The sequence below is a fragment of the Oncorhynchus clarkii genome, chromosome 7 (genome assembly GCF_045791955.1).
Source record: "Oncorhynchus clarkii lewisi isolate Uvic-CL-2024 chromosome 7, UVic_Ocla_1.0, whole genome shotgun sequence".
Lineage (NCBI taxonomy): Eukaryota > Metazoa > Chordata > Actinopteri > Salmoniformes > Salmonidae > Oncorhynchus > Oncorhynchus clarkii.
Window position 1 is genome coordinate 86,496,064 of NC_092153.1, and position 26,632 is coordinate 86,522,695.

Genomic DNA, 26,632 nt, shown 5'->3' on the forward strand with positions numbered 1-26,632 from the left:
AGCAGTGATACTATCCAGAGTAGTGATACTATCCAGAGTAGTGATACTAGTAGTGATACTATCAAGAGTAGTGATACTATCCAGAGTAGTGATTCTAGCAGTGATACTATCCAGAGTAGTGAAACTATCCAGGGTAGTGATACTATCCAGAGTAGTGATACTATCCAGAGTAGTGATACTATCCAGAGTAGTGATACTATCAAGAGCAGTGATACTATCGGGAGCAGTGATACTAACCAAAGTAGTGATACTATCCAGAGTAGTGATACTATCCAGAGTAGTGATACTATCCAGAGCAGTGATACTATCCAGAGCAGTGATACTATCCAGAGTAGTGATAATAGCAGTGATACTATCCAGAGTAGTGATACTATCCAGTATAGTGATACTAGCAGTGATAATATCCAGAGCAGTGATACTATCCAGAGTAGTGATACTATCCAGAGTAGTGATACTAGCCAGGGCAGTGATACTAGCAGTGATACTATCCAGAGCAGTGATACTATCCAGAGTAGTGATACTATCCTGAGTAGTGATACTAGCCAGGGCAGTGATACTAGCAGTGATACTTTCCAGAGCAGTGATACTATCCAGAGTAGTGATACTATCCAGAGTAGTGATACTATCCAGAGTAGTGAACCTATGCAGAGCAGTGATACCAGCAGTGATACTATCCATAGCAGTGATACTATCCAGAGTAGTGATACTATCCTGAGTAGTGATACTAGCCAGGGCAGTGATACTAGCAGTGATACTTTCCAGAGCAGTGATACTATCCAGAGCAGTGATACTATCCAGAGTAGTGATACTATCCAGAGTAGTGATACTATCCAGAGCAGTGATACTATCAAGAGCAGTGATACTATCAAGAGCAGTGATACTAGCAGTGATACTATCCAGAGCAGTGATACTATCCAGAGTAGTGATACTATCCAGAGTAGTGATACTATCCGAGTAGTGATACTATCAGAGTAGTGATACTATCCAGAGTAGTGATACTATCTAGAGTAGTGATACTATCCAGAGTAGTGATACTATCCAGAGTAGTGATACTATCCAGAGTAGTGATACTATCCAGAGTAGTGATGCTATCCAGAGCAGTGATACTATCCAGAGCAGTGATACTATCCAGAGTAGTGATACTAGTCAGAGTAGTGATACTAGTCAGAGTAGTGATACTAGTCAGAGCAGTGATACTATCAAGAGCAGTGATACTATCAAGAGCAGTGATACTAGTAGTGATACTATCCAGAGCAGTGATACTATCCAGAGTAGTGATACTATCAAGAGCAGTGATACTATCCAGAGTAGTGATACTATCCAGTATAGTGATACTAGCAGTGATAATATCCAGAGCAGTGATACTATCCAGAGCAGTGATACTATCCAGAGTAGTGATAATAGCAGTGATACTATCCAGAGTAGTGATACTATCCAGTACAGTGATACTAGCAGTGATAATATCCAGAGTAGTGATACTATCCAGAGTATTGATACTATCCAGCGTAGTGATACTATCCAGAGTAGTGATACTATCCAGAGTAGTGATACTATCCAGAGTAGTGATACTAGTCAGAGTAGTGATACTATCCAGAGTAGTGATACTAGTCAGAGTAGTGATACTAGTCAGAGCAGTGATACTATCAAGAGCAGTGATACTATCCAGAGCAGTGATACTATGCAGAGCAGTGATACTATCCAGAGTAGTGATACTATCCAGAGTAGTGATTCTAGCAGTGATACTATCCAGAGTAGTGAAACTATCCAGGGTAGTGATACTATCCAGAGTAGTGATACTATCCAGAGTAGTGATACTATCCAGAGTAGTGATACTATCAAGAGCAGTGATACTATCGGGAGCAGTGATACTAACCAAAGTAGTGATACTATCCAGAGTAGTGATACTATCCAGAGCAGTGATACTATCCAGAGTAGTGATACTAGTAGTGATAATATCAAGAGTAGTGATACTATCCAGAGTAGTGATACTATCCAGAGTAGTGATACTATCCAGAGTAGTGATACTATCCAGAGTAGTGATACTAGTAGTGATACTATCCAGAGCAGTGATACTATCCAGAGTAGTGATACTATCCAGAGTAGTGATACTATCCAGAGTAGTGATACTATCCAGAGTAGTGATACTAGTCAGAGTAGTGATACTAGTCAGAGTAGTGATACTATCCAGAGTAGTGATACTAGTCAGAGCAGTGATACTATCCAGAGTAGTGATACTATCCAGAGTAGTGATACTATCCAGAGTAGTGATACTATCCAGAGTAGTGATACTATCCAGAGTAGTGATACTATCCAGAGCAGTGATACTAGTAGTGATACTATCCAGAGCAGTGATACTAGTCAGAGCAGTGATACTATGCAGAGCAGTGATACTATCCAGAGTAGTGATACTATCCAGAGTAGTGATACTAGTAGTGATACTATCAAGAGTAGTGATACTATCCAGAGTAGTGATTCTAGCAGTGATACTATCCAGAGTAGTGAAACTATCCAGGGTAGTGATACTATCCAGTGTAGTGATACTATCCAGAGTAGTGATACTATCCAGAGTAGTGATACTATCAAGAGCAGTGATACTATCGGGAGCAGTGATACTAACCAAAGTAGTGATACTATCCAGAGTAGTGATACTATCCAGAGCAGTGATACTATCCAGAGCAGTGATACTATCCAGAGTAGTGATACTATCTAGAGTAGTGATACTATCCAGAGTAGTGATACTATCCAGTATAGTGATACTAGCAGTGATACTATCCAGAGCAGTGATACTATCAAGAGCAGTGATACTATCAAGAGCAGTGATACTATCCAGAGCAGTGATACTATCAAGAGCAGTGATACTATCCAGAGCAGTGATACTATCCAGAGCAGTGATACTATCCAGACTAGTGATACTATCCAGACTAGTGATACTATCCAGACTAGTGATACTATCTAGAGTTGTGATACTATCAGAGTAGTGATACTAGTAGTGATACTATCCAGAGCAGTGATACTATCCAGAGCAGTGATACTATCCAGAGTAGTGATACTATCCAGAGTAGTGATACTATCAGAGTAGTGATACTAGTAGTGATACTATCCAGAGCAGTGATACTATCCAGAGCAGTGATACTATGCAGAGCAGTGATACTATCCAGAGTAGTGATACTATCCAGAGTAGTGATACTAGTAGTGATACTATCAAGAGTAGTGATACTATCCAGAGTAGTGATTCTAGCAGTGATACTATCCAGAGTAGTGAAACTATCCAGGGTAGTGATACTATCCAGAGTAGTGATAATATCCAGAGTAGTGATACTATCCAGAGTAGTGATACTATCAAGAGCAGTGATACTATCGGGAGCAGTGATACTAACCAAAGTAGTGATACTATCCAGAGCAGTGATACTATCCAGAGCAGTGATACTATCCAGAGTAGTGATAATAGCAGTGATACTATCCAGAGTAGTGATACTATCCAGTATAGTGATACTAGCAGTGATACTATCCAGAGCAGTGATACTATCCAGAGTAGTGATACTATCCAGAGTAGTGATACTAGCCAGGGCAGTGATACTAGCAGTGATACTATCCAGAGCAGTGATACTATCCAGAGTAGTGATACTATCCTGAGTAGTGATACTAGCCAGGGCAGTGATACTAGCAGTGATACTTTCCAGAGCAGTGATACTATCCAGAGCAGTGATACTATCAAGAGCAGTGATACTATCCAGAGCAGTGATACTATCCAGAGCAGTGATACTATCCAGACTAGTGATACTATCCAGACTAGTGATACTATCTAGAGTAGTGATACTATCAGAGTAGTGATACTAGTAGTGATACTATCCAGAGCAGTGATACTATCCAGAGCAGTGATACTATCCAGAGCAGTGATACTATCCAGAGTAGTGATACTATCCAGAGTAGTGATACTATCAGAGTAGTGATACTAGTAGTGATACTATCCAGACCAGTGATACTATCCAGAGTAGTGATACTATGCAGAGCAGTGATACTATCCAGAGTAGTGATACTATCCAGAGTAGTGATACTAGTAGTGATACTATCAAGAGTAGTGATACTATCCAGAGTAGTGATTCTAGCAGTGATACTATCCAGAGTAGTGAAACTATCCAGGGTAGTGATACTAATAGTGATACTATCAAGAGTAGTGATAATATCCAGAGTAGTGATTCTAGCAGTGATACTATCCAGAGTAGTGAAACTATCCAGGGTAGTGATACTATCCAGAGTAGTGATACTATCCAGAGTAGTGATACTATCCAGAGTAGTGATGCTATCAAGAGCAGTGATACTATCGGGAGCAGTGATACTAACCAAAGTAGTGATACTATCCAGAGTAGTGATACTATCCAGAGTAGTGATACTATCCAGAGCAGTGATACTATCCAGAGCAGTGATACTATCCAGAGTAGTGATAATAGCAGTGATACTATCCAGAGTAGTGATACTATCCAGTATAGTGATACTAGCAGTGATAATATCCAGAGCAGTGATACTATCCAGAGTAGTGATACTATCCAGAGTAGTGATACTAGCCAGGGCAGTGATACTAGCAGTGATACTATCCAGAGCAGTGATACTATCCAGAGTAGTGATACTATCCTGAGTAGTGATACTAGCCAGGGCAGTGATACTAGCAGTGATACTTTCCAGAGCAGTGATACTATCAGAGCAGTGATACTATCCAGAGTAGTGATACTATCCAGAGTAGTGAACCTATGCAGAGCAGTGATACCAGCAGTGATACTATCCAGAGCAGTGATACTATCCAGAGTAGTGATACTAGCCAGGGCAGTGATACTAGCAGTGATACTTTCCAGAGCAGTGATACTATCCAGAGCAGTGATACTATCCAGAGTAGTGATACTATCGGGAGCAGTGATACTAACCAAAGTAGTGATACTATCCAGAGTAGTGATACTATCCAGAGTAGTGATACTATCCAGAGCAGTGATACTATCCAGAGCAGTGATACTATCCAGAGTAGTGATAATAGCAGTGATACTATCCAGAGTAGTGATACTATCCAGTATAGTGATACTAGCAGTGATAATATCCAGAGCAGTGATACTATCCAGAGTAGTGATACTATCCAGAGTAGTGATACTAGCCAGGGCAGTGATACTAGCAGTGATACTATCCAGAGCAGTGATACTATCCAGAGTAGTGATACTATCCTGAGTAGTGATACTAGCCAGGGCAGTGATACTAGCAGTGATACTTTCCAGAGCAGTGATACTATCAGAGCAGTGATACTATCCAGAGTAGTGATACTATCCAGAGTAGTGATACTATCCAGAGTAGTGATACTATCCAGAGTAGTGAACCTATGCAGAGCAGTGATACCAGCAGTGATACTATCCAGAGCAGTGATACTATCCAGAGTAGTGATACTATCCTGAGTAGTGATACTAGCCAGGGCAGTGATACTAGCAGTGATACTTTCCAGAGCAGTGATACTATCCAGAGCAGTGATACTATCCAGAGTAGTGATACTATCCAGAGTAGTGATACTATCCAGAGCAGTGATACTATATCAAGAGCAGTGATACTATCAAGAGCAGTGATACTAGCAGTGATACTGTCCAGAGCAGTGATACTATCCAGAGCAGTGATACTATCCAGAGTAGTGATACTATCCAGAGTAGTGATACTATCCGAGTAGTGATACTATCAGTGATACTATCCAGAGTAGTGATACTATCCAGAGTAGTGATACTATCCAGAGTAGTGATGCTATCCAGAGCAGTGATACTATCCAGAGCAGTGATACTATCCAGAGTAGTGATACTAGTCAGAGTAGTGATACTAGTCAGAGTAGTGATACTAGTCAGAGCAGTGATACTATCAAGAGCAGTGATACTATCAAGAGCAGTGATACTAGTAGTGATACTATCCAGAGCAGTGATACTATCCAGAGTAGTGATACTATCAAGAGCAGTGATACTATCCAGAGTAGTGATACTATCCAGTATAGTGATACTAGCAGTGATAATATCCAGAGCAGTGATACTATCCAGAGCAGTGATACTATCCAGAGTAGTGATAATAGCAGTGATACTATCCAGAGTAGTGATACTATCCAGTATAGTGATACTAGCAGTGATAATATCCAGAGTAGTGATACTATCCAGAGTACTGATACTATCCAGAGTAGTGATACTATCCAGAGTAGTGATACTATCCAGAGTAGTGATACTATCCAGAGTAGTGATACTAGTCAGAGTAGTGATACTATCCAGAGTAGTGATACTATCCAGAGTAGTGATACTAGTCAGAGTAGTGATACTAGTCAGAGTAGTGATACTAGTCAGAGCAGTGATACTATCAAGAGCAGTGATACTATCCAGAGCAGTGATACTATGCAGAGCAGTGATACTATCCAGAGTAGTGATACTATCCAGAGTAGTGATAGTAGTAGTGATACTATCAAGAGTAGTGATACTATCCAGAGTAGTGATTCTAGCAGTGATACTATCCAGAGTAGTGAAACTATCCAGGGTAGTGATACTATCCAGGGTAGTGATACTATCCAGAGTAGTGATACTATCCAGAGTAGTGATACTATCCAGAGTAGTGATACTATCAAGAGCAGTGATACTATCGGGAGCAGTGATACTAACCAAAGTAGTGATACTATCCAGAGTAGTGATACTATCCAGAGCAGTGATACTATCCAGAGTAGTGATACTAGTAGTGATAATATCAAGAGTAGTGATACTATCCAGAGTAGTGATACTATCTAGAGTAGTGATACTATCCAGAGTAGTGATACTATCCAGAGTAGTGATACTAGTAGTGATACTATCCAGAGCAGTGATACTATCCAGAGTAGTGATACTATCCAGAGTAGTGATACTATCCAGAGTAGTGATACTATCCAGAGTAGTGATACTATCCAGAGTAGTGATACTAGTCAGAGTAGTGATACTAGTCAGAGTAGTGATACTATCCAGAGTAGTGATACTAGTCAGAGCAGTGATACTATCAAGAGCAGTGATACTATCCAGAGTAGTGATACTATCCAGAGTAGTGATACTATCCAGAGTAGTGATACTATCCAGAGCAGTGATACTATCCAGAGCAGTGATACTAGTCAGAGCAGTGATACTATGCAGAGCAGTGATACTATCCAGAGTAGTGATACTATCCAGAGTAGTGATACTAGTAGTGATACTATCAAGAGTAGTGATACTATCCAGAGTAGTGATTCTAGCAGTGATACTATCCAGAGTAGTGAAACTATCCAGGGTAGTGATACTATCCAGTGTAGTGATACTATCCAGAGTAGTGATACTATCCAGAGTAGTGATACTATCAAGAGCAGTGATACTATCGGGAGCAGTGATACTAACCAAAGTAGTGATACTATCCAGAGTAGTGATACTATCCAGAGCAGTGATACTATCCAGAGCAGTGATACTATCCAGAGTAGTGATACTATCTAGAGTAGTGATACTATCCAGAGTAGTGATACTATCCAGAGCAGTGATACTATCAAGAGCAGTGATACTATCAAGAGCAGTGATACTATCCAGAGCAGTGATACTATCCAGAGTAGTGATAATAGCAGTGATACTATCCAGAGTAGTGATACTATCCAGTATAGTGATACTAGCAGTGATAATATCCAGAGTAGTGATACTATCCAGAGTATTGATACTATCCAGAGTAGTGATACTATCCAGAGTAGTGATACTATCCAGAGTAGTGATACTATCCAGAGTAGTGATACTAGTCAGAGTAGTGATACTATCCAGAGTAGTGATACTATCCAGAGTAGTGATACTAGTCAGAGTAGTGATACTAGTCAGAGCAGTGATACTATCAAGAGCAGTGATACTATCCAGAGCAGTGATACTATGCAGAGCAGTGATACTATCCAGAGTAGTGATACTATCCAGAGTAGTGATAGTAGTAGTGATACTATCAAGAGTAGTGATACTATCCAGAGTAGTGATTCTAGCAGTGATACTATCCAGAGTAGTGAAACTATCCAGGGTAGTGATACTATCCAGAGTAGTGATACTATCCAGAGTAGTGATACTATCCAGAGTAGTGATACTATCAAGAGCAGTGATACTATCGGGAGCAGTGATACTAACCAAAGTAGTGATACTATCCAGAGTAGTGATACTATCCAGAGCAGTGATACTATCCAGAGTAGTGATACTAGTAGTGATAATATCAAGAGTAGTGATACTATCCAGAGTAGTGATACTATCTAGAGTAGTGATACTATCCAGAGTAGTGATACTATCCAGAGTAGTGATACTAGTAGTGATACTATCCAGAGCAGTGATACTATCCAGAGTAGTGATACTATCCAGAGTAGTGATACTATCCAGAGTAGTGATACTATCCAGAGTAGTGATACTATCCAGAGTAGTGATACTAGTCAGAGTAGTGATACTAGTCAGAGTAGTGATACTATCCAGAGTAGTGATACTAGTCAGAGCAGTGATACTATCAAGAGCAGTGATACTATCCAGAGTAGTGATACTATCCAGAGTAGTGATACTATCCAGAGTAGTGATACTATCCAGAGCAGTGATACTATCCAGAGCAGTGATACTAGTCAGAGCAGTGATACTATGCAGAGCAGTGATACTATCCAGAGTAGTGATACTATCCAGAGTAGTGATACTAGTAGTGATACTATCAAGAGTAGTGATACTATCCAGAGTAGTGATTCTAGCAGTGATACTATCCAGAGTAGTGAAACTATCCAGGGTAGTGATACTATCCAGTGTAGTGATACTATCCAGAGTAGTGATACTATCCAGAGTAGTGATACTATCAAGAGCAGTGATACTATCGGGAGCAGTGATACTAACCAAAGTAGTGATACTATCCAGAGTAGTGATACTATCCAGAGCAGTGATACTATCCAGAGCAGTGATACTATCCAGAGTAGTGATACTATCTAGAGTAGTGATACTATCCAGAGTAGTGATACTATCCAGAGCAGTGATACTATCAAGAGCAGTGATACTATCAAGAGCAGTGATACTATCCAGAGCAGTGATACTATCAAGAGCAGTGATACTATCCAGAGCAGTGATACTATCCAGAGCAGTGATACTATCCAGACTAGTGATACTATCCAGACTAGTGATACTATCCAGACTAGTGATACTATCTAGAGTAGTGATACTATCAGAGTAGTGATACTAGTAGTGATACTATCCAGAGCAGTGATACTATCCAGAGCAGTGATACTATCCAGAGTAGTGATACTATCCAGAGTAGTGATACTATCCGAGTAGTGATACTAGTAGTGATACTATCCAGAGCAGTGATACTATCCAGAGCAGTGATACTATGCAGAGCAGTGATACTATCCAGAGTAGTGATACTATCCAGAGTAGTGATACTAGTAGTGATACTATCAAGAGTAGTGATACTATCCAGAGTAGTGATTCTAGCAGTGATACTATCCAGAGTAGTGAAACTATCCAGGGTAGTGATACTATCCAGAGTAGTGATAATATCCAGAGTAGTGATACTATCCAGAGTAGTGATACTATCAAGAGCAGTGATACTATCGGGAGCAGTGATACTAACCAAAGTAGTGATACTATCCAGAGCAGTGATACTATCCAGAGCAGTGATACTATCCAGAGTAGTGATAATAGCAGTGATACTATCCAGAGTAGTGATACTATCCAGTATAGTGATACTAGCAGTGATACTATCCAGAGCAGTGATACTATCCAGAGTAGTGATACTATCCAGAGTAGTGATACTAGCCAGGGCAGTGATACTAGCAGTGATACTATCCAGAGCAGTGATACTATCCAGAGTAGTGATACTATCCTGAGTAGTGATACTAGCCAGGGCAGTGATACTAGCAGTGATACTTTCCAGAGCAGTGATACTATCCAGAGCAGTGATACTATCAAGAGCAGTGATACTATCCAGAGCAGTGATACTATCCAGAGCAGTGATACTATCCAGACTAGTGATACTATCCAGACTAGTGATACTATCTAGAGTAGTGATACTATCAGAGTAGTGATACTAGTAGTGATACTATCCAGAGCAGTGATACTATCCAGAGCAGTGATACTATCCAGAGCAGTGATACTATCCAGAGTAGTGATACTATCCAGAGTAGTGATACTATCCAGAGTAGTGATACTAGTAGTGATACTATCCAGAGCAGTGATACTATCCAGAGCAGTGATACTATGCAGAGCAGTGATACTATCCAGAGTAGTGATACTATCCAGAGTAGTGATACTAGTAGTGATACTATCAAGAGTAGTGATACTATCCAGAGTAGTGATTCTAGCAGTGATACTATCCAGAGTAGTGAAACTATCCAGGGTAGTGATACTAATAGTGATACTATCAAGAGTAGTGATAATATCCAGAGTAGTGATTCTAGCAGTGATACTATCCAGAGTAGTGAAACTATCCAGGGTAGTGATACTATCCAGAGTAGTGATACTATCCAGAGTAGTGATACTATCCAGAGTAGTGATGCTATCAAGAGCAGTGATACTATCGGGAGCAGTGATACTAACCAAAGTAGTGATACTATCCAGAGTAGTGATACTATCCAGAGTAGTGATACTATCCAGAGCAGTGATACTATCCAGAGCAGTGATACTATCCAGAGTAGTGATAATAGCAGTGATACTATCCAGAGTAGTGATACTATCCAGAGTAGTGATACTAGCCAGGGCAGTGATACTAGCAGTGATACTATCCAGAGCAGTGATACAATCCAGAGTAGTGATACTATCCTGAGTAGTGATACTAGCCAGGGCAGTGATACTAGCAGTGATACTTTCCAGAGCAGTGATACTATCAGAGCAGTGATACTATCCAGAGTAGTGATACTATCCAGAGTAGTGAACCTATGCAGAGCAGTGATACCAGCAGTGATACTATCCAGAGCAGTGATACTATCCAGAGTAGTGATACTATCCTGAGTAGTGATACTAGCCAGGGCAGTGATACTAGCAGTGATACTTTCCAGAGCAGTGATACTATCCAGAGCAGTGATACTATCCAGAGTAGTGATACTATCCAGAGCAGTGATACTATCAAGAGCAGTGATACTAGCAGTGATACTTTCCAGAGCAGTGATACTATCCAGAGTAGTGATACTATCCAGAGTAGTGATACTAGTAGTGATACTATCCAGAGCAGTGATACTATCAAGAGCAGTGATACAATCAAGAGCAGTGATACTAGTAGTGATACTATCCAGAGCAGTGATACTATCCAGAGTAGTGATACTATCCAGAGTAGTGATACTATCCGAGTAGTGATACTATCAGAGTAGTGATACTATCCAGAGTAGTGATACTATCTAGAGTAGTGATACTATCCAGAGTAGTGACACTATCAGTGATACTATCCAGAGTAGTGATACTATCCAGAGTAGTGATACTATCCAGAGTAGTGATACTATCCAGAGCAGTGATACTATCCAGAGCAGTGATACTATCCAGAGTAGTGATACTAGTCAGAGTAGTGATACTAGTAGTGATACTATCCAGAGCAGTGATACTATCCAGAGCAGTGATACTATCCAGAGTAGTGATACTATCAAGAGCAGTGAGACTATCCAGAGTAGTGATACTATCCAGTATAGTGATACTAGCAGTGATAATATCCAGAGCAGTGATACTATCCAGAGCAGTGATACTATCCAGAGTAGTGATAATAGCAGTGATACTATCCAGAGTAGTGATACTATCCAGTATAGTGATACTAGCAGTGATACTATCCAGAGTAGTGATACTATCCAGAGTATTGATACTATCCAGAGTAGTGATACTATCCAGAGTAGTGATACTATCCAGAGTAGTGATACTAGTCAGAGTAGTGATACTAGTCAGAGCAGTGATACTATCAAGAGCAGTGATACTATCCAGAGCAGTGATACTATGCAGAGCAGTGATACTATCCAGAGTAGTGATACTATCCAGAGTAGTGATACTAGTAGTGATACTATCAAGAGTAGTGATACTATCCAGAGTAGTGATTCTAGCAGTGATACTATCCAGAGTAGTGAAACTGTCCAGGGTAGTGATACTATCCAGAGTAGTGATACTATCCAGAGTAGTGATACTATCCAGAGTAGTGATACTATCAAGAGCAGTGATACTATCGGGAGCAGTGATACTAACCAAAGTAGTGATACTATCCAGAGTAGTGATACTATCCAGAGCAGTGATACTATCCAGAGTAGTGATACTAGTAGTGATAATATCAAGAGTAGTGATACTATCCAGAGTAGTGATACTATCTAGAGTAGTGATACTATCCAGAGTAGTGATAATATCCAGAGTAGTGATACTAGTAGTGATACTATCCAGAGCAGTGATACTATCCAGAGTAGTGATACTATCTAGAGTAGTGATACTATCCAGAGTAGTGATACTATCCAGAGTATTGATACTATCCAGAGTAGTGATACTATCCAGAGTAGTGATAATAGCAGTGATACTATCCAGAGTAGTGATACTATCCAGTATAGTGATACTAGCAGTGATACTATCCAGAGCAGTGATACTATCCAGAGTAGTGATACTATGCAGAGCAGTGATACTATCAAGAGCAGTGATACTATCAAGAGCAGTGATACTATCCAGAGCAGTGATACTATCAAGAGCAGTGATACTATCCAGAGCAGTGATACTATCCAGAGCAGTGATACTATCAAGAGCAGTGATACTATCCAGAGCAGTGATACTATCCAGAGCAGTGATACTATCCAGACTAGTGATACTATCCAGACTAGTGATACTATCCAGACTAGTGATACTATCTAGAGTAGTGATACTATCAGAGTAGTGATACTAGTAGTGATACTATCCAGAGCAGTGATACTATCCAGAGCAGTGATACTATCCAGAGTAGTGATACTATCCAGAGTAGTGATACTATCCAGAGTAGTGATACTATCAGAGTAGTGATACTAGTAGTGATACTATCCAGAGCAGTGATACTATGCAGAGCAGTGATACTATCCAGAGTAGTGATACTATCCAGAGTAGTGATACTAGTCCGAGTAGTGATACTATCCAGAGCAGTGATACTATCCAGAGTAGTGATACTAGTCAGAGCAGTGATACTATGCAGAGCAGTGATACTATCCAGAGTAGTGATACTATCCAGAGTAGTGATACTATCAAGAGTAGTGATACTATCCAGAGTAGTGATTCTAGCAGTGATACTATCCAGAGTAGTGAAACTATCCAGGGTAGTGATACTATCCAGAGTAGTGATACTATCCAGAGTAGTGATACTATCCAGAGTAGTGATACTATCAAGAGCAGTGATACTATCGGGAGCAGTGATACTAACCAAAGTAGTGATACTATCCAGAGCAGTGATACTATCCAGAGCAGTGATACTATCCAGAGTAGTGATAATAGCAGTGATACTATCCAGAGTAGTGATACTATCCAGTATAGTGATACTAGCAGTGATACTATCCAGAGTAGTGATACTATCCAGAGTAGTGATACTAGCCAGGGCAGTGATACTAGCAGTGATACTATCCAGAGCAGTGATACTATCCAGAGTAGTGATACTATCCTGAGTAGTGATACTAGCCAGGGCAGTGATACTAGCAGTGATACTTTCCAGAGCAGTGATACTATCCAGAGCAGTGATACTATCAAGAGCAGTGATACTATCCAGAGCAGTGATACTATCCAGAGCAGTGATACTATCCAGACTAGTGATACTATCCAGACTAGTGATACTATCTAGAGTAGTGATACTATCAGAGTAGTGATACTAGTAGTGATACTATCCAGAACAGTGATACTATCCAGAGTAGTGATACTATCCAGAGTAGTGATACTATCCAGAGTAGTGATACTAGTAGTGATACTATCAAGAGTAGTGATACTATCCAGAGTAGTGATTCTAGCAGTGATACTATCCAGAGCAGTGATACCATCCAGAGCAGTGATACTATCCAGAGTAGTTATACTATCCAGAGTAGTGATACTAGTAGTGATACTATCAAGAGTAGTGATACTATCCAGAGTAGTGATTCTAGCAGTGATACTATCCAGAGTAGTGAAACTATCCAGGGTAGTGATACTATCCAGAGTAGTGATACTATCCAGAGTAGTGATACTATCCAGAGTAGTGATACTATCAAGAGCAGTGATACTATCGGGAGCAGTGATACTAACCAAAGTAGTGATACTATCCAGAGTAGTGATACTATCCAGAGTAGTGATATTATCCAGAGCAGTGATACTATCCAGAGCAGTGATACTATCCAGAGTAGTGATACTATCCAGACTAGTGATACTATCCAGAGCAGTGATACTATCCAGTATAGAGATACTAGCAGTGATAATATCCAGCAGTGATACTATCCAGAGTAGTGATACTATCCAGAGTAGTGATACTAGCCAGGGCAGTGATACTATCCAGAGCAGTGATACTATCCAGAGTAGTGATACTATCCTGAGTAGTGATACTAGCCAGGGCAGTGATACTAGCAGTGATACTTTCCAGAGCAGTGATACTATCAGAGCAGTGATACTATCCAGAGTAGTGATACTATCCAGAGTAGTGATACTATCCAGAGTAGTGAACCTATGCAGAGCAGTAATACCAGCAGTGATACTATCCAGAGCAGTGATACTATCCAGAGTAGTGATACTAGCCAGGGCAGTGATACTAGCAGTGATACTTTCCAGAGCAGTGATACTATCCAGAGCAGTGATACTATCCAGAGTAGTGATACTATCCAGAGCAGTGATACTATCAAGAGCAGTGATACTAGCAGTGATACTGTCCAGAGCAGTGATACCATCCAGAGCAGTGATACTATCCAGAGTAGTTATACTATCCAGAGTAGTGATACTAGTAGTGATACTATCAAGAGTAGTGATACTATCCAGAGTAGTGATTCTAGCAGTGATACTATCCAGAGTAGTGAAACTATCCAGGGTAGTGATACTATCCAGAGTAGTGATACTATCCAGAGTAGTGATACTATCCAGAGTAGTGATACTATCCAGAGTAGTGATACTATCAAGAGCAGTGATACTATCGGGAGCAGTGATACTAACCAAAGTAGTGATACTATCCAGAGTAGTGATACTATCCAGAGTAGTGATACTATCCAGAGCAGTGATACTATCCAGAGCAGTGATACTATCCAGACTAGTGATACTATCCAGAGCAGTGATACTATCCAGTATAGTGATACTAGCAGTGATAATATCCAGAGCAGTGATACTATCCAGAGTAGTGATACTATCCAGAGTAGTGATACTAGCCAGGGCAGTGATACTAGCAGTGATACTATCCAGAGCAGTGATACTATCCAGAGTAGTGATACTATCCTGAGTAGTGATACTAGCCAGGGCAGTGATACTAGCAGTGATACTTTCCAGAGCAGTGATACTATCAGAGCAGTGATACTATCCAGAGTAGTGATACTATCCAGAGTAGTGATACTATCCAGAGTAGTGAACCTATGCAGAGCAGTGATACCAGCAGTGATACTATCCAGAGCAGTGATACTATCCAGAGTAGTGATACTATCCAGAGCAGTGATACTATCAAGAGCAGTGATACTAGCAGTGATACTGTCCAGAGCAGTGATACTATCTAGAGCAGTGGTACTATCCAGAGCAGGGATACTATCCAGAGCAGTGATACTATCAAGAGCAGTGATACTATCCAGAGCAGTGATACTGTCCAGAGCAGTGATACTATCCAGAGCAGTGATACTATTCAGAGTAGTGATACTATCCAGAGCAGTGATACTATCAAGAGCAGTGATACTATCCAGAGCAGTGATACTATCAAGAGCAGTGATACTATCCAGAGTAGTGATACTGTCCAGAGCAGTGATACTATCAAGAGCAGTGATACTATCAAGAGCAGTGATACTAGTAGTGATACTATCCAGAGCAGTGATACTATCCAGAGTAGTGATACTATCCAGAGTAGTGATACTATCCAGAGTAGTGATACTATCCAGAGTAGTGATACTATCCAGAGTAGTGATACTATCCAGAGTAGTGATACTATCCAGTATAGTGATACTATCCGAGTAGTGATACTATCAGAGTAGTGATACTATCCAGAGTAGTGATACTATCTAGAGTAGTGATACTATCCAGAGTAGTGACACTATCAGTGATACTATCCAGAGTAGTGATACTATCCAGAGTAGTGATACTATCCAGAGCAGTGATACTATCCAGAGCAGTGATACTATCCAGAGTAGTGATACTAGTCAGAGTAGTGATACTAGTCAGAGTAGTGATACTAGTCAGAGCAGTGATACTATCAAGAGCAGTGATACTAGTAGTGATACTATCCAGAGCAGTGATACTATCCAGAGCAGTGATACTATCCAGAGTAGTGATAATAGCAGTGATACTATCCAGAGTAGTGATACTATCCAGTATAGTGATACTAGCAGTGATAATATCCAGAGCAGTGATACTATCCAGAGCAGTGATACTATCCAGAGTAGTGATAAGAGCAGTGATACTATCCAGAGTAGTGATACTATCCAGTATAGTGATACTAGCAGTGATACTATCCAGAGTAGTGATACTATCCAGAGTAGTGATACTATCCAGAGTAGTGATACTATCCAGAGTAGTGATACTATCAGAGTAGTGATACTAGTAGTGATACTATCCAGAGCAGTGATACTATCCAGAGCAGTGATACTATGCAGAGCAGTGATACTATCCAGAGTAGTGATACTATCCAGAGTAGTGATACTAGTCAGAGTAGTGATACTATCCAGAGCAGTGATACTATCGAGAGTAGTGATACTAGTCAGAGCAGTGATACTATGCAGAGCAGTGATACTATCCAGAGTAGTGATACTATCCAGAGTAGTGATACTAGTAGTGATACTATCAAGAGTAGTGATACTATCCAGAGTAGTGATTCTAGCAGTGATACTATCCAGAGTAGTGAAACTATCCAGGGTAGTGATACTATCCAGGGTAGTGATTCTATCCAGAGTAGTGATACTATCCAGAGTAGTGATACTATCAAGAGCAGTGATACTATCGGGAGCAGTGATACTAACCAAAGTAGTGATACTATCCAGAGCAGTGATACTATCCAGAGCAGTGATACTATCCAGAGTAGTGATAATAGCAGTGATACTATCCAGAGTAGTGATACTATCCAGTATAGTGATACTAGCAGTGATACTATCCAGAGTAGTGATACTATCCAGAGTAGTGATACTAGCCAGGGCAGTGATACTAGCAGTGATACTATCCAGAGCAGTGATACTATCCAGAGTAGTGATACTATCCTGAGTAGTGATACTAGCCAGGGCAGTGATACTAGCAGTGATACTTTCCAGAGCAGTGATACTATCCAGAGCAGTGATACTATCAAGAGCAGCGATACTATCCAGAGCAGTGATACTATCCAGAGCAGTGATACTATCCAGACTAGTGATACTATCCAGACTAGTGATACTATCTAGAGTAGTGATACTATCAGAGTAGTGATACTAGTAGTGATACTATCCAGAACAGTGATACTATCCAGAGCAGTGATACTATCCAGAGTAGTGATACTATCCAGAGTAGTGATACTATCCAGAGTAGTGATACTATCAGAGTAGTGATACTAGTAGTGATACTATCCAGAGCAGTGATACTATCCAGAGCAGTGATACTATGCAGAGCAGTGATACTATCCAGAGTAGTGATACTATCCAGAGTAGTGATACTAGTAGTGATACTATCAAGAGTAGTGATACTATCCAGAGTAGTGATTCTAGCAGTGATACTATCCAGAGCAGTGATACCATCCAGAGCAGTGATACTATCCAGAGTAGTTATACTATCCAGAGTAGTGATACTAGTAGTGATACTATCAAGAGTAGTGATACTATCCAGAGTAGTGATTCTAGCAGTGATACTATCCAGAGTAGTGAAACTATCCAGGGTAGTGATACTATCCAGAGTAGTGATACTATCCAGAGTAGTGATACTATCCAGAGTAGTGATACTATCAAGAGCAGTGATACTACCGGGAGCAGTGATACTAACCAAAGTAGTGATACTATCCAGAGTAGTGATACTATCCAGAGTAGTGATACTATCCAGAGCAGTGATACTATCCAGAGCAGTGATACTATCCAGAGTAGTGATACTATCCAGACTAGTGATACTATCCAGAGCAGTGATACTATCCAGTATAGTGATACTAGCAGTGATAATATCCAGAGCAGTGATACTATCCAGAGTAGTGATACTATCCAGAGTAGTGATACTAGCCAGGGCAGTGATACTAGCAGTGATACTATCCAGAGCAGTGATACTATCCAGAGTAGTGATACTATCCTGAGTAGTGATACTAGCCAGGGCAGTGATACTAGCAGTGATACTTTCCAGAGCAGTGATACTATCAGAGCAGTGATACTATCCAGAGTAGTGATACTATCCAGAGTAGTGATACTATCCAGAGTAGTGAACCTATGCAGAGCAGTGATACCAGCAGTGATACTATCCAGAGCAGTGATACTATCCAGAGTAGTGATACTATCCTGAGTAGTGATACTAGCCAGGGCAGTGATACTAGCAGTGATACTTTCCAGAGCAGTGATACTATCCAGAGTAGTGATACTATCCAGAGTAGTGATACTATCCAGAGCAGTGATACTATCAAGAGCAGTGATACTAGCAGTGATACTGTCCAGAGCAGTGATACTATCTAGAGCATTGGTACTATCCAGAGCAGGGATACTATCCAGAGCAGTGATACTATCAAGAGCAGTGATACTATCCATAGTAGTGATAATGTCCAGAGCAGTGATACTATCAAGAGCAGTGATACTATCAAGAGCAGTGATACTAGTAGTGCTACTATCCAGAGCAGTGATACTATCCAGAGTAGTGATACTATCCAGAGTAGTGATACTATCCAGAGTAGTGATACTATCCAGAGTAGTGATACTATCCAGAGTAGTGATACTATCCAGTATAGTGATACTATCCGAGTAGTGATACTATCAGAGTAGTGATACTATCTAGAGTATTGATACTATCCAGAGTAGTGACACTATCAGTGATACTATCCAGAGTAGTGATACTATCCAGAGTAGTGATACTATCAAGAGTAGTGATACTATCCAGAGCAGTGATACTATCCAGAGTAGTGATACTATCCAGAGTAGTGATACTAGTCAGAGTAGTGATACTAGTCAGAGCAGTGATACTAGTCAGAGCAGTGATACTAGTCAGAGCAGTGATACTATCAAGAGCAGTGATACTATCAAGAGCAGTGATACTATCAAGAGCAGTGATACTAGTAGTGATACTATCCAGAGCAGTGATACTATCCAGAGCAGTGATACTATCCAGAGTAGTGATAATAGCAGTGATACTATCCAGAGTAGTGATACTATCCAGTATAGTGATACTAGCAGTGATAATATCCAGAGCAGTGATACTATCCAGAGCAGTGATACTATCCAGAGTAGTGATAAGAGCAGTGATACTATCCAGAGTAGTGATACTATCCAGTATAGTGATACTAGCAGTGATACTATCCAGAGTAGTGATACTATCCAGAGTAGTGATACTATCCAGAGTAGTGATACTATCCAGAGTAGTGATACTATCTAGAGTAGTGATACTATCCAGAGTAGTGATAATAGCAGTGATACTATCCAGAGTAGTGATAATAGCAGTGATACTATCCAGAGTAGTGATAATAGCAGTGATACTATCCAGAGTAGTGATACTATCCAGTATAGTGATACTAGCAGTGATAATATCCAGAGCAGTGATACTATCCAGAGCAGTGATACTATCCAGAGCAGTGATACTATCCAGAGTAGTGATAAGAGCAGTGATACTATCCAGAGTAGTGATACTATCCAGTATAGTGATACTAGCAGTGATACTATCCAGAGTAGTGATACTATCCAGAGTAGTGATACTATCCAGAGTAGTGATACTATCCAGAGTAGTGATACTATCTAGAGTAGTGATACTATCCAGAGTAGTGATAATAGCAGTGATACTATCCAGAGTAGTGATAATAGCAGTGATACTATCCAGAGTAGTGATAATAGCAGTGATACTATCTAGAGTAGTGATACTATCCAGAGTAGTGATAATAGCAGTGATACTATCCAGAGTAGTGATAATAGCAGTGATACTATCCAGAGTAGTGATAATAGCAGTGATACTATCCAGAGTAGTGATACTATCCAGTATAGTGATACTAGCAGTGATACTATCCAGAGTAGTGATACTAGTCAGAGTAGTGATACTAGTCAGAGTAGTGATACTATGCAGAGCAGTGATACTATCCAGAGTAGTGATACTATTCAGAGTAGTGATACTAGTAGTGATACTATCAAGAGTAGTGATACTATCCAGAGTAGTGATTCTAGCAGTGATACTATCCAGAGTAGTGAAACTATCCAGGGTAGTGATACTATCCAGAGTAGTGATACTATCAAATCAAATCAAATTTTATTTGTCACATACACATGGTTAGCAGATGTTAATGCGAGTGTAGCGAAATGCTTGTGCTTCTAGTTCCGACAATGCAGTAATAACCAACAAGTAATCTAACTAACAATTCCAAAACTACTGTCTTGTACACAGTGTGAGGGGATAAAGAATATGTACATAAGGATATATGAATGAGCGATGGTACAGAGCAGCATAGGCAGATACAGTAGATGGTATCGAGTACAGTATATACATATGAGATGAGTATGTAAACAAAGTGGCATAGTTAAAGTGGCTAGTGATACATGTATTACATAAGGATACAGTCGATGATATAGAGTACAGTATATACGTATGCATATGAGATGAATAATGTAGGGTAAGTAACATTATATAAGGTAGCATTGTTTAAAGTGGCTAGTGATATATTTACATCATTTCCCATCAATTCCCATTATTAAAGTGGCTGGAGTTGAGTCAGTGTCAGTGTGTTGGCAGCAGCCACTCAATGTTAGTGGTGGCTGTTTAACAGTCTGATAGCCTTGAGATAGAAGCTGTTTTTCAGTCTCTCGGTCCCAGCTTTGATGCACCTGTACTGACCTCGCCTTCTGGATGATAGCGGGGTGAACAGGCAGTGGCTCGGGTGGTTGATGTCCTTGATGATCTTTATGGCCTTCCTGTGACATCGGGTGGTGTAGGTGTCCTGGAGGGCCAGAGTAGTGATACTATCAAGAGCAGTGATACTATCGGGAGCAGTGATACTAACCAAAGTAGTGATACTAACCAAAGTAGTGATACTATCCAGAGCAGTGATACTATCCAGAGCAGTGATACTATCCAGAGTAGTGATAATAGCAGTGATACTATCCAGAGTAGTGATACTATCCAGTATAGTGATACTAGCAGTGATACTATCCAGAGCAGTGATACTATCCAGAGTAGTGATACTATCCAGAGTAGTGATACTAGCCAGGGCAGTGATACTAGCAGTGATACTTTCCAGAGCAGTGATACTATCAGAGCAGTGATACTATCCAGAGTAGTATCACTACTATCCAGAGTAGTGATACTATCAAGAGCAGTGATACTATCAAGAGCAGTGATACTATCAAGAGCAGTGATACTAGCAGTGATACTATCCAGAGCAGTGATACTATCAAGAGCAGTGATACTATCCAGAGCAGTGATACTATCCAGAGCAGTGATACTATCCAGACTAGTGATACTATCCAGACTAGTGATACTATCCAGACTAGTGATACTATCTAGAGTAGTGATACTATCAGAGTAGTGATACTAGTAGTGATACTATCCAGATTAGTGATACTATCCAGAGCAGTGATACTATCCAGAGTAGTGATACTATCCAGAGTAGTGATACTATCAGAGTAGTGATACTAGTAGTGATACTATCCAGAGCAGTGATACTATCCAGAGCAGTGATACTATGCAGAGCAGTGATACTATGCAGAGCAGTGATACTATCCAGAGTAGTGATACTATCCAGAGTAGTGATACTAGTAGTGATACTATCAAGAGTAGTGATACTATCCAGAGTAGTGATTCTAGCAGTGATACTATCCAGAGTAGTGAAACTATCCAGGGTAGTGATACTATCCAGAGTAGTGATACTATCCAGAGTAGTGATACTATCCAGAGTAGTGATACTATCAAGAGCAGTGATACTATCGGGAGCAGTGATACTAACCAAAGTAGTGATACTATCCAGAGTAGTGATACTATCCAGAGTAGTGATACTATCCAGAGCAGTGATACTATCCAGAGCAGTGATAATATCCAGAGTAGTGATAATAGCAGTGATACTATCCAGAGTAGTGATACTATCCAGTATAGTGATACTAGCAGTGATAATATCCAGAGCAGTGATACTATCCAGAGTAGTGATACTATCCAGAGTAGTGATACTAGCCAGGGCAGTGATCCAGAGCAGTGATACTATCCAGAGTAGTGATACTATCCAGAGTAGTGATACTATCCTGAGTAGTGATACTAGCCAGGGCAGTGATACTAGCAGTGATACTTTCCAGAGCAGTGATACTATCCAGAGTAGTGATACTATCCAGAGTAGTGAACCTATGCAGAGCAGTGATACCAGCAGTGATACTATCCAGAGCAGTGATACTATCAAGAGCAGTGATACTATCAAGAGCAGTGATACTAGCAGTGATACTGTCCAGAGCAGTGATACTATCCAGAGCAGTGATACTAGCAGTGATACTCTCCAGAGCAGTGATACTATCCAGAGCAGTGATACTATCCAGAGCAGTGATACTATCAAGAGCAGTGATACTATCAAGAGCAGTGATACTAGCAGTGATACTGTCCAGAGCAGTGATACTATCAAGAGCAGTGATACTAGCAGTGATACTGTCCAGAGCAGTGATACTATCCAGAGCAGGGATACTATCCAGAGCAGTGATACTATCAAGAGCAGTGATACTATCAAGAGCAGTGATACTAGCAGTGATACTGTCCAGAGCAGTGATACTATCCAGAGTAGTGATACTGTCCAGAGCAGTGATACTATCCAGAGCAGTGATACTAGTCAGAGTAGTGATACTAGCAGTGATACTGTCCAGAGCAGTGATACTATCCAGAGTAGTGATACTATCAGAGTAGTGATACTATCCAGAGTAGTGATACTATCTAGAGTAGTGATACTATCCAGAGTAGTGATACTATCAGTGATACTATCCAGAGCAGTGATACTATCCAGAGTAGTGATACTATCCAGAGCAGTGATACTATCCAGAGTAGTGATACTATCCAGAGCAGTGATACTATCCAGAGCAGTGATACTATCCAGAGTAGTGATACTAGTCAGAGTAGTGATACTAGTCAGAGCAGTGATACTAGTCAGAGCAGTGATACTAGTCAGAGCAGTGATACTAGCCAGAGTAGTGATACTATCAAGAGCAGTGATACTATCAAGAGCAGTGATACTGTCCAGAGCAGTGATACTATCCAGAGCAGTGATACTATCCAGAGTAGTGATACTATCAAGAGTAGTGATACTATCCAGAGTAGTGATACTATCCAGGGTAGTGATACTATCCAGAGTAGTGATACCAGTAGCGATACTATCCAGAGTAGTGATACTATCCAGAGCAGTGATACTATCCAGAGCAGTGATACTATCCAGAGCAGTGATACTAGTAGCGATACTATCCAGAGTAGTGATACTATCCAGAGTAGTGATACTAGCAGTGATGCTATCCAGAGTAGTGATACTATCCAGCGTAGTGATACTAGCAGTGATACTATCAAGAGTAGTGATACTATCAAGATCAGTGATACTATCCAGAGTAGTGACACTATCCAGAGTAGTGATACTATCCAGAGTAGTGATACTAGCAGTGATACTATCCAGAGTAGTGATACTATCCAGAGTAGTGATACTATCCAGAGTAGTGATACTATCCAGAGTAGTGATACTATCCAGAGCAGTGATACTATCCAGAGCAGTGATACTAGTAGTGATACTATCCAGAGTAGTGATACTTTCCAGATTAGTGATACTATCCAGAGTAGTGATACTATCCAGAGTAGTGATACTAGCAGTGATGCTATCCAGAGTAGTGATACTATCCAGCGTAGTGATACTAGCAGTGATACTATCAAGAGTAGTGATACTATCAAGAGCAGTGATACTATCCAGAGTAGTGACACTATCCAGAGTAGTGATACTATCCAGAGTAGTGATACTAGCAGTGATACTATCCAGAGTAGTGATACTATCCAGAGTAGTGATAATAGCAGTGATACTATCCAGAGTAGTGATACTATCCAGAGCAGTGATACTAGCAGTGATACTATCCAGAGTAGTGATACTATCAAGAGCAGTGATACTATCCAGAGTAGTGATAATAGCAGTGATACTATCCAGAGTAGTGATACTATCCAGAGTAGTTATACTATCAAGAGTAGTGATACTATCAAGAGCAGTGATACTATCCAGAGTAGTGATACTATCCAGAGTAGTGATACTATCCAGAGTAGTAATACTATCCAGAGCAGTGATACTAGCAGTGATACTATCCAGAGTAGTGATACTAGCAGTGATACTATCCAGAGTAGTGATACTATCCAGAGCAGTGATACTAGCAGTGATACTATCCAGAGTAGTGATACTATCCAGAGCAGTGATACTAGCAGTGATACTATCAAGAGTAGTGATACTATCAAGAGCAGTGATACTATCCAGAGTAGTGATACTATCCAGAGTAGTGATACTATCCAGAGTAGTGATACTATCCAGAGTAGTGATACTATCCAGAGTAGTGATACTATCAAGAGTAGTGATACTATCAAGAGCAGTGATACTAGTAGTGATACTATCCAGAGTAGTGATACTATCCAGAGTAGTGATACTATCAAGAGTAGTGATACTATCAAGAGCAGTGATACTAGTAGTGATACTATCCAGAGTAGTGATACTATCCAGACTAGTGATACTATCCAGACTAGTGATACTATCTAGAGTAGTGATACTATCCAGAGTAGTGATACTAGTAGTGATACTATCCAGAGTAGTGATACTATCCAGAGCAGTGATACTATCCAGAGTAGTGATACTATCCAGAGTAGTGATACTATCCAGAGTAGTGATACTATCCAGAGTAGTGATACTATCCAGAGTAGTGATACTATCAAGAGTAGTGATACTATCAAGAGCAGTGATACTAGTAGTGATACTATCCAGAGTAGTGATACTATCCAGAGTAGTGATACTATCCAGAGTAGTGATACTATCCAGAGCAGTGATACTATCCAGAGCAGTGATACTATCCAGAGTAGTGATACTATCCAGAGTAGTTATACTATCAAGAGTAGTGATACTATCAAGAGCAGTGATACTATCCAGAGTAGTGATACTATCCAGAGTAGTGATACTATCCAGAGTAGTGATACTATCCAGAGCAGTGATACTAGCAGTGATACTATCTAGAGCAGTGATACTATCCAGAGTAGTGATACTATCCAGAGTAGTGATACTATCCAGAGCAGTGCTACTATCCACAGTAGTGATACTAGCAGTGATACTATCCAGAGTAGTGATACTATCCAGAGTAGTGATACTATCCAGAGTAGTGATACTAGTAGTGATACTATCCAGAGTAGTGATACTATCCAGAGTAGTGATACTAGTAGTGATACTATCCAGAGCAGTGATACTATCCAGAGTAGTGATACTAGCAGTGATACTATCAGAGCAGTGATACTATCCAGAGTAGTGATACTTGTCAGAGCAGTGTGCCGGTTTCTTATTTTTTTCTCAATGTATTCAAATGTTACCATGCACCTGCAACAAAGTAGCTCAGATTTGCAAGTGCTTTTTGAATTTTTAAGGTATCTGTGACCAACAGGTGCATATTTGTATTCCCAATCCATGTATTAGGGCCACATTTATTTATTTCAATTGACTGAATTCCTTATGAACTGTAGCTCAGTAGTCTTTGAAATTGTTTGGTAATTTTGTTCCGTATAGATGCATGTATTGTCTGAGCTGTGAAGTGAGTGTTATGGTGTCTCTGTGGTTGCAGCACGTGTCGGTCCCTCTGTGCTTCGTCAGGCGAGGCCGGCCAGAGAAGGAGCAAGAGTGGCGTCCATAGAGACAGGACTGGCAGCTGCTGCAGCCAAACTCACACACCAGGTTAGTAGGGAAGAGTGTTGACGGGGGGGGGGGGGGGACACCAGGTTAGTAGGGAAGAGTGTTGACGGGGGGGGGGGGGGAATACACCAGGTTAGTAGGGAAGAGTGTTGACGGGGGGCGGGACACACCAGGTTAGTAGGGAAGAGTGTTGATGGGGGGACGACACCAGGTTAGTAGTGAAGAGTGTTGACGGGGGGCGGGACACACCAGGTTAGTAGGGAAGAGTGTTGACGGGGGGGGGGACACCAGGTTAGTAGGGAAGAGTGTTGACGGGGCGGGACACACACACCAGGTTAGTAGGGAAGAGTGCTGTTGAAGAGGGGAACTCACCAGGTTAGCTGGCAGGAGTGCTGTTGAGGACAGGAACTCACCAGGTTAGCTGGGAAGAGTGTTGTTGAGGAGGGGAACTCACCAGGTTAGCTGGGAAGAGTGCTGTTGAGGAGGGGAACTCACCAGGTTAGCTGGGAAGAGT

At 40.6% G+C, this 26,632-nt stretch overlaps 1 protein-coding gene across 1 annotated transcript in view; it reads left to right on the forward strand.

The window, feature by feature from the left end:
* The window catches only part of LOC139413951 (PHD finger protein 2), a 168,702-nt gene that overhangs the window by 108,753 nt on the left and 33,317 nt on the right, over nt 1–26,632 (forward strand). The window contains exon 20 of the mRNA XM_071161841.1: nt 26,051–26,160. Coding sequence (XP_071017942.1) covers nt 26,051–26,160 — 110 coding nt within the window. The remainder of the gene's footprint in view (nt 1–26,050; nt 26,161–26,632) is intronic.